The sequence below is a fragment of the Mesitornis unicolor genome, unplaced genomic scaffold (assembly GCF_000695765.1).
Source record: "Mesitornis unicolor isolate BGI_N332 unplaced genomic scaffold, ASM69576v1 scaffold10178, whole genome shotgun sequence".
In the NCBI taxonomy this organism is placed as follows: Eukaryota; Metazoa; Chordata; class Aves; order Mesitornithiformes; family Mesitornithidae; genus Mesitornis; species Mesitornis unicolor.
The window spans coordinates 1-9,915 of record NW_010202534.1 but is presented as its reverse complement, the minus strand read 5'-3'; the positions used below and the strand labels follow the sequence as shown (position 1 = coordinate 9,915).

Below are 9,915 nucleotides of genomic sequence, written 5' to 3'. Positions count from 1 at the left end.
GGGGCAAGCGTACGAGATCCCAGGCGGCAGGGAGGGCTGTCCCTCGCCCTTTGCTCCCTCAGTGCCATCGCGTGGTTGGGCGACGATCACTCGGGAATGACACGGAGATAGGGAATTGTTAAAGAGGCGGCGGGGTTAAATGTAGTTAAAGCACAGCCGGGAAGGAGTCCGAGCTTGGCTGTGGAAGAAACCCTCGAGTAGGGGTGGTACTGGGGACACAGACTCGCACAGCTGCGAGTAAGCCACCCTTTTAGGGGCTTCCAGCAAGGCCTTTTTTCTCCAGAGACAGATCCAGGCTGCCATCATACTGCCCTTACCCAAGGGAAGGCAGAGCAGCAAAAGGGACTTTCCATCCTGCACCACCTCACTGGTCAGTTTGGCAATGGCAAGCCGAGCCCTGTATACCAGTACTGGTCTCTCTAATGCCCTGTCCACAAAAGGTGCTGCCTTGCCACTTCATCAGTGTTTCCCTGCTTGCATCCCCAAGGATCACATTTGCTTCGTTATCATATTGCTCTCTAACCACCTCTTTGGATGGTTCCGTGTCACTGTTCCTAAGTCCCTTCCCAGTCTAGTTGCTTTATGACCCAGGAAGATCAGAGTATATCTCCATTTAAGCACTAGGAGAAAAAAACCAAACAAACAACAACAGACTAACTTCATTCACTGAGAAGTTCTTCCAGCTTTCCTCACCACTGTCAAGTTTAACTGTTTGCCTTGGTGCCACTACAGCATACTCAAATGCTATGTTAGCTGTAACCTGAATCCCATGCACATCGAAATCCTCAAAGCCCTCACATAAAACATAATAGCGTTTTTAACTCATGCTCACTTCTCACATATGACATATGCTACTCGACAGCTGAGGGAACTGACATTCAAACACCAATGGCTTTGACAGGAAGTCATGTATAAGATAGTCCTTCACCCCAGTGTTACCCTGTTCCTTGGATAGGTCTTACCGCCCTGTTTTAAAAGCTTCAGATGCAAGTGGACTTGCATCTCACCACCCATGTTCTCAGGATGGACTGTTCCTTGGACATATCTTTACATGCCATTCCTACTACAAGGTGCTAACCTGTAGCTGGAGACCATATACCAGAACGTACAGCCACTCTGTCATAGAAATGTTATTGTACAGCATGGCTTCTGTCAGTCATATTAGTTCATTTTGTGTAACATGTCTGCTGCAGAGATTAGTTATCACAAAAGATTGATCATGAGAACTCAAGTGTATCGTAAAAAAACCAGCTCTGCAATACTTCTACATTTAAAGTGACTTGAGGTCAAGTCCATTTTCAGAGCAGGTAAGTGAGGACACAAATAGCACCTGAAAATGGGCTCCTAGAGGTTTCTTTGATTTTTCCACTCACACTTTTCCTGCCTCTTGGTGATGGGGAATATACCTGCACCAACAAAAAGTGAAATTCCACGTACAGGATCTTGATCCTGCAGGGTGCAGGTATTGAACACACACGTCCTCATTCCCATAATCCCTACTAAGCAAGAGAGCAGGAACACTACCGCTACCCTTCATGCTGTGAAAGGGGGTTCAAAGAAAAAAAAAAGTTTTGAGTTATTTTTTTCATGCAATAGCACACTTTTAATTTGCTTTTCTTAAAAAATCCCAAAACAACAACAAAAAAACAAACACAGAAGAAGTTGTATTCAGTTTTTATGATTAGCTTTCTAAAATTGTTACATCTGAAAATAATATGGTTTTGTTTGCTGGAAACACTTTTCCTTCCTACTTCTCCAATTTTGCCATTGTTCATGAAAACTTTAAATGAGTTACTTTTCATCAGTTCAGTCAAGATACTACTTAAACATTTTCATTGGTTTTTTTTTCTTTTTTTTCCCCTCCTCAGAATGACTCAGTGGTACCAGCTACAGCAACTTGATTCCAAGTTTTTGGAGCAAGTTCACCAGCTATACGATGACAGCTTTCCTATGGAAATCAGGCAGTACCTGGCACAGTGGCTGGAAAACCAGGATTGGTAAGCATAGAAATTGTCCTTCAGGTTGTGTGATAAGCTATGTTCTTATATGAGAAGCAGAATACTGGGGAAACAAGCTGCTGTGTGAACCCTTGCCAGTAGGATGCTTCAGTAGCTGTGTGGGTACTATAGCCTGTATTCCTGCCTCTCTTCGGGGCTTTCTAGAGAGGCCTGACATCTAGAGTAGCAAGTGTACTGTGTCTCCCTCAATTGGTCTGTAACAAAAGTGACTGTTTTAAGACCAATCAGTTACTCCATTGGCACCTCAGTCTCTCACTGTTTGCAGACTTTGAACTTTTGCCAAGGTTTCTGTGGAGTGTCTTTTAGAACAGTGGTGCAACGTGCACATGCATCAGGTTCACTTTTAGCTTCTTGATGTGCATGGAATGAATAAATGGAATTGCACAGAATGTGGCAAGAATAATGCAGAGAAAAACAACATTTCTGTATCAAGGAGAGTAAAGTCAAAGTTAAGAGAATGAAGCTGCCGTACGGTGGAAGGTAACACTGTTTGCATATACTACAACTGTAATTGGGGATCAAAAATAAAGTGCTCATGTATGCATTTCTTGAATGCTGTATTGAAAGTGTATTTAACACAATCATGCCTTAAATTATTCTAGGGAACATGCAGCCAACAACGTATCTTTTGCTACGGTGTTATTCCATGACCTACTGTCACAGCTTGATGATCAATTTAGTAGATTCTTGATAGAAAACAACTTTTTGCTGCAACACAACATAAGAAAAAGCAAACGTAATCTTCAGGTATGCCTGGGATATGTGCCTATACATTTGCTTGAATTGCTTCAGTAGTGCAGTTGGATGCCTTTAAGCAAACTACCCTGTCATAAAAGATTTTCACAGAGAATGCATGAGAATCCTATTTTTAAAAGCCAGAATTCAAATGTTGCTCTATTTTTGTTTTAAATGGCTACGGTTAGAAAGTTAGTTTCATTACCAGTAGAGTTGCGGTTTCTGAGAACTCTAGAAAGAAAGTTAGTTATACTTTGTAAGGTATGTACTATATGCAGTTTCATTTACCCCATCCCTTCCCCAGCTGTTTCCTCCATGTCCTAACAAGCTTCTGATGTATTAAATACAGAGGAGAAGAAATCCTTCCCATGTAACTGCAGAATTACAGTTAATAGCAAAGAACTTGTCATTAGATAGCACCTCTGTGTATTGTATTTTACTGACAAAGAAAAGGACCTAAGCAATTGATAGTGAGTGGCAGGGCAGAACATATCCTTCATGGACTTCATTACTTTCATTAGTCAGTCCTCCCTGTAGGGCTCTGTGCCAGAGGATCTTCTACACCTTCTCCACAGCCTATTTCCCACACACCTAGCTTCTCCTCACCACAAGTCTGTGACTCTGCAAGTGTTTTCTGAGGAGAAGAAAGCATGACTAGGCTGTATTTATCTGATAGTAACTATAGATCAGCAATGAAAGATCAGTCAAGAAGGCTGGTACAGCTCAGCAACCTCCAGGGTAGCCACCATCCTGGGCAGAGCAGGACAGAGCATGTTTTGACTTCGTATGCATGTAAAATGATAAGGTTTAATTTATATCCAACCTTGGCTGCATGTTCATAAGTGGCAGCTATCAGATCTCCTTTATGTCACTGAGCAAGACCTGTACCTATCAAACTAGAACAACCATCCTTCAGAACCAACAGCTGTACTTCAAAGGTGTGGGAGGGTGACTCTCAAGAGAAGATAAACTTTCTAGGACTGTAGGGTAGTATCTCACTTCTCCAGTAATGTCTCTGACCCTTCCCTATTGCTTTGTGCCAAGTCCCATCTCTTTGTATCTTGGAGAGGGTTGCAGCTGTCACACTGTCTGTAGTCTTGGAGCATGCTATGACCAATGCATGCCCTGATCTCACACAGTTGCCCACTAATCTTTTTGCCAGTTTACTGAAGGACAAGAGATTACGAGTACGAACTTTAACAATACATTGTCTCTCATGCCAGGATAACTTCCAGGAAGACCCAATACACATGGCAATGATCATCTACAACTGTCTGAAAGAAGAGAGGAAAATACTGAACAGTGCCCAGTTGTCAAATCAGGTGACTTAGTCTTGGAATGTCTACTGCAGTTGTAGCTGCCCTTCCCTATTATTTGGGTCAGAGAGAGTGGAAGAAGACTGAAAGAGGAAAGAAGCTGTCCTCTCTCTGTCCAACAACAAGTCTTTTAAAGACAGAAGAGTGAACACTAATATGTACCAGTTGGACAGTGTTGCTTGTTTGTGCAACGTGAGACATTTAGAGGGGAAGTGGCCAAGAAGTAAATTTTATTCCTTGAGTGATGTGAAAGCTAAAATTTTTAATGCTTCTGTACTATAGCTGGATGTGCTTATCAGGTTTTATTACAATTCAATAATTTGTGCTTGCTTTATTTCTCCAACAAGATCTTAGCTTTTTTCTTCTGCATTTTATTCCTGAATTTATTATCTATCAAGCAACTGAGGCTTGGTGCTTCTCTGGACTGTGTCTCCAGGAATATGATGCATCAGTCTCCTTCCCAGTTATCTCCCAAGTACATATATATTTTATTTTTTTAATTTATTTTTTTTTTAGTGAAGCCAACCATTACCATATGGTAAAGCCATATTTTTCTCCTTCTTCATCTGTTCTTTGACTTCATCTTTTTGGGTTGGTTTTTTGTTTGTTGTTTTTTTTGTTTTGGTTTGGTTTTTGGCTTTTTTTCCTCCTTGGCAAGGAGAGCTGTTTTGCAATAAAAGAAATTCTGCAGTTGAGAAAGGCATGCAAACTATATAGCTAGATGTAATCCACTTATGTAGTAATAAAGGGATGACACACCAACCATATTAAGTTCCTTTAATGAAATACTTCCCTTTTGAATGTGTTATAGAGAGTGGGAAGAGCACTCAGGCATAACCTTTCCACAAGAGTTCTAATGCAACACTGTCCAAAAACCAACTCCTCAAACTCTGACTGACACAGCCATTCCCCGATGCCTTGTAGCTGCAGCACAGCTGTTCAGTTTCTGTTCTGGCACATGATGTTAAGCACACGCAACTGCCTTTCCAGTATGCTATACATATGAGTCATCAAAAAGGGAAATAAGTCATCCTGTACTTACTGTTGGCACTAGGTACAACATCATGCCCATTCTTATTTTCCAAAGCTGAGAAGATAAAATGCAGAGCAAACACAGTTATAAGCATCATAAAACCTAAAGGAGAATTCCAAGTGTTAGAGTATGCTCAGATTGCCAAAATAAATACTTTAGATGACCTTAGCTTAAGTTGAAGTGTAAGTCAGAGCAGCAATGCATACTATACACCAATAGTACTGCTAATGTGTGAAGCCAAAAATCCTGTCTTTGAAATTACTGCAACTGTCCCTAAGTGATGTCATACAATAAGCTTTCCTAATGATACTGAGGTCAGCTTTCAAAGAAACTATACAGAGATCTAAAATGTGCTTGAATGCCCTGTATGAAAGAAATTGCATACGAGGTTACCCCATTTGTCTGACACAGATCTATTTTGTTCTTGCTCTTAGCCCGTTTCTCCCAATATCCTGTATCCTATATAACATCTAATATAGATGTCATCCAACATTCAGAGTTGCAGATTTCTTTAAATACATTCAGAAGATACATGAAGATAAGCAAATGAAAGAATGTAGCTGTGCAAAGAGGAAACAGAATTTGTTTGTAGCTTTATATTGGTATGATAAGAAAATGCAGCATTACCACACAGATATTTTTAATCCTCCTCTGTTTTCTTTCACTTGAACTTGATTTTATGTTGTAAAACAAAATAAGCTATGCTTCATCAAGCTGTTTGCAAACAAAAGCCACTAACTTACAATACAAAAAAAGTATACACTGTCATGGGTCACTCAGGTTTGACTTCTTGTTCTGCTTGCTTCCCTCAGATGGAAGTGGGGGGCATACAGAACACTGTGATTGGGATGCTGGACAAACAGAAGGAGCTTGATGCAAAAGTTAAGGCTGTAAAAAACAGTGTTGTGGTAAGTATAGTATAACTTTTAAAAAAGTGGCACTTGTTGATACATACATGTTGAAAAGCTTTCAGTACATAAAATAAGACTTTTTAAAATGACAAGTAAAATAAGATAATGATTTGGTTTCAAGTCTCACCAGTGACTGTTTGAAAATAGAAAGTAATCATTTTGTCAATAGTACCATAATACAGATTGGGATTTGACTGGTTTAGCTAAATGAAATTTGTTGTGCTTGAGTTTTAGCAACAAAAACATTTTACCCATCTGAAGCACCAGCAACTGAGGGAAAACTCTTAAGAAATCATATACTGACCATTTTGTCGTTAACTAGAAGATAGATTTGTAAGTTAGCCTATGGGTATTTATTGTCTTAACAAACACTATCCTGACAAAAAGCTTTTCTCCAAACAATACCTAAGAAATTGAAAGTTTGTTTAAAACGCTGTGTGCTGTTCCACAGGTTCGCCAGAATTATGTGACCTTACATAGTTAGACAATGACAGCTTTTCCATATTTTGTAATTAGCAGATTTTAGTTAGCTGAGAAGAAGAAGAGAGGGTGAATAGAAGGTGATAAAGTTTAGGGGTATTTCCTTTCAGGGAGTTTCAGGCAAAAGCATTGCTGTGAAACTGGACTTCATCTCTAAGTGTCTGGTGTCAGGCAGTTCCTAATCAGAAGTTTTCCATTACACGAAAGTATTGAATAATTGTGACCACTTTGATTTGTGCTTTATAGGATGTGGAACAAGACATCAAGACATTAGAGGATATGCAAGATGAATATGATTTTAAATGTAAGACCTGGCAGAACAGAGGTGAGTAATCAGGGACATACTCTATTGCATATAGTACATAAGTTCCTGTCTTGTCAGAAAGCAAAACCTAATGATAGGTAGTCAGACTTACTGATAGCGTAATCCTTTACTAATTCTGCTTTCTGCTAAAACTCAGTTCCTGAAAATGCATTCTCTGCATGCGTCTGTTTGTACAAGAGGAGAGCCTCTGTTAACACAGCAGTCCTTTGTCCTTTACATCCTTTTCCTACTAGAAATAGCAAACCCTATAAACTCCATGACCATTTTAACCATACATCTCAATAGTTAATTTTACATTTCTTTGCCAACTTGTATTTCGCAAATGCCTTCCCTGCTTCAAGTTTTGTAGGCTCTTGTGTACTGAAGGACACATACGCAGCTGTAGTCCATGCTGGTTTCATTATATAGATCTGTCTCTCTTTGACTACTTTGTTCTAGAAAAGGTTTAAGTTTCCAACACAAATTGGCAGTTGACTGTCCCTCAAGAGGGACATTATTCAGAAGATACCATGGAGAGCCACTGAACCACAATCCTGCACTTTGTACTTGGAGGCAGGTAGCACTTCTGTGAGACAGACAGGAACCTCTAACTTAAGGTCAGTAGGGAGCAGAGACAGTAGCTAGGGCAACTGGGTAGGATCTGTCAGCCTGGGCTACCCTCAAGAGTCTGTAAACATCTTCCCTTGAAATAACAGTTAACATCTGTTGCCAGGTTAAGTAATGCAAGTCATTTATGTCTGAAGTCAGCATGAGAACAAAATGCTCTGTGTGCCTCTTTACACAATATAATCATTATTTTAAATCGGGTTCTTGCTGTAAAAACCAAACTCATGTCTCCATTACTTCACTGGGATAATGGCTTTTCCTTGCATTAGTGCTTTAAGTGTAGACCCTATCCTTTCAGAAGGGGGAAAGGAGGAAACACAAAAAGGTATAGGAGGCAGTAAGTATTTCCTTCCTTATGCTTTAAAGTTATTCTTCACCTGACATTAGCCATGCAGGTCCCCTCTTCCTCCCAACCAGTTTTCCCCACCCATAATTCCCTGTTTTCACAAGGGCTTGACCTGTTGTACTCCTTCAGCCTCAATTTGCACTTATTTTACAGAACACGAGTCCAACAGTGTGTCACAGGAAGAATATAAGAAAGAACAGATGAATCTCAATAAGATGTTTTTATCACTTGGCCTCAAGAGAAAGGTAGGGCTCTAGTTTTCAGAACACAACAGCACTTCATTTTGAATGCATGTGCATTTTCATTGGGTTTACATAAATTATATGGAAGAAAGCTTTTGTACTACTATCAGTTGAACTAAAATTTCATTCTTTTCATCCTCACTGAAAATCTAGAATCTCTGTAAGCAACTCTCTTCTACCAATCTTTATCAAACTCTGTCAGGTAAAGTTAAAAGAACAGTGAGGGGGGAGATGTTTCATATCAATAATCATATTCTTCAGAAAAAAGCCAATTAAAAACTTTGCATCTATATTAGTGTTAAATTGAGTGAGCACTCTCATTGCAGTGCTCAGATCTACAGCAAGTACTGGGTGACCCCAGATACACACTTGGGACATGTGAATGCGAGACAGTGGGTCTTCAGAATTCAGCAATATTGAATATACATTGTTCCTCCACTTAATCTAGCAAATACTCCAGCTAAAAAGAAGCAGGTGTTTTAGGAGATATCCTCTTGCAAAGTTTTTGCAAGACAGATAGCATTAGTAAAACAGTATTTTGTTTATTAAAATTACTTTATACAGGAAATTAATTAATATTCTCTATAGGAAGTGGTGAACAAGATAGTACAGCTACTGAACACCACAGAGCACACACAGAGTGCTCTTATTAATGAGGAGCTGGTGGAGTGGAAACACAGGCAACAGACTGCATGTATTGGTGGTCCACCCAATGCCTGTCTTGACCAGCTACAGAACTGGTAAGTCTCTAGTTAAGGACTGCATTGGCCAGGAGCTTGTAGTGTGTTATGGAGAAACACCAGATCTATGAAATATACCAGTTGTTTGTATTACACATTTTCATTCTGTAACATAACAGAATAACATAACAGCGTAACTACATTTCATTGATTTTTATTACCACATTTCCAATTAGCAAGAAGTGTTCTCTGTGCACTGCCTAGTCCTTAGGGACAGTCACCTGTCTGGTGTCTCAGCATTATTACAATACAAAAACATACTAGAAGTAATAAGACTGTGTAATTGTAGGTTCACCATTGTTGCTGAAAGTCTACAGCAAGTTCGTCAGCAGCTCAAAAAGCTTGAGGAACTGGAACAGAAGTTTACCTATGAGTCTGATCCCATCACAAAAAATAAACAAGTTCTGCAGGACCGAACATACCATCTTTTCAAACAACTCATCCAGAGGTAACAAACAAGAACGGTCTTTTTGTGTTTGCATGAATGAATGGATGGAGAGCATCTTTCCTTCTGCTCCCTCTGTATTTCCTGCACACTAACTTTGCATTTTCTGAGGCTCCCAAGTTCCCACAAACATTAAACTAAATGACCAGTTTTGAGATTTACCCTAGTTAGGGTTTCCACAGGTTTAGGCCCATGGAAAGGGTTTGTGATAAGTCATCATTTAAGTTAGCGGGATAGCTGCAATATATATGAGTTACAACTCCTAGTCTGTTAGTCCTTTTCTTGCTTTAAGCTTCGGCCCTGCAAAGTTCAAGTAAATAGAGACAAGAAGCCATCCGCAACAAGCTATGCCCAAGGTAAGTACACACTAGATCCTCAAACCCTTTGTCTCTGGGTGCATCCTCTTGTCTCCAGCATAGGGAGGCCAACTGTATCACTGTACCATCTCTATGATACAAGTCACTGTAACCAATAGTTGCCCCACATAAGACCAGAGTCCCATTCTGTAAACATACAGTGACAAGAATTTGTGCTGCAGAAGACAGAAAACTAGCAGGTAAGAGCAAGGGCTTAGACACAGTAGGTAACACCTTGTTATAGGGGGCTAGAACCCAGGTTTCCAGAGTCTCATTCAGATGCTTTGACCACTAATCTTCAATTGGAAAATACAGGTACTGCTTTTGAAGGCAATCACAGAATCTTAGGAGTTGGAAGGGAC

General features: G+C 39.9%; 1 protein-coding gene across 1 annotated transcript; it reads left to right on the top strand.

The window, feature by feature from the left end:
- Nucleotides 1–1,869: 1,869 nt before the first annotated feature.
- On the top strand, nt 1,870–9,200 carry LOC104545318 (signal transducer and activator of transcription 1-alpha/beta-like; the record flags this gene model as incomplete). The annotated part of the gene is made up of 8 exons (XM_010190424.1): nt 1,870–1,997; nt 2,621–2,765; nt 3,977–4,075; nt 5,915–6,010; nt 6,740–6,818; nt 7,924–8,015; nt 8,601–8,752; nt 9,042–9,200. Coding segments are annotated over exons 1-8 (950 nt in total), but the record flags the coding sequence as incomplete, so codon positions are not given.
- Between the last annotated feature and the right edge of the window lie 715 nt (nt 9,201–9,915).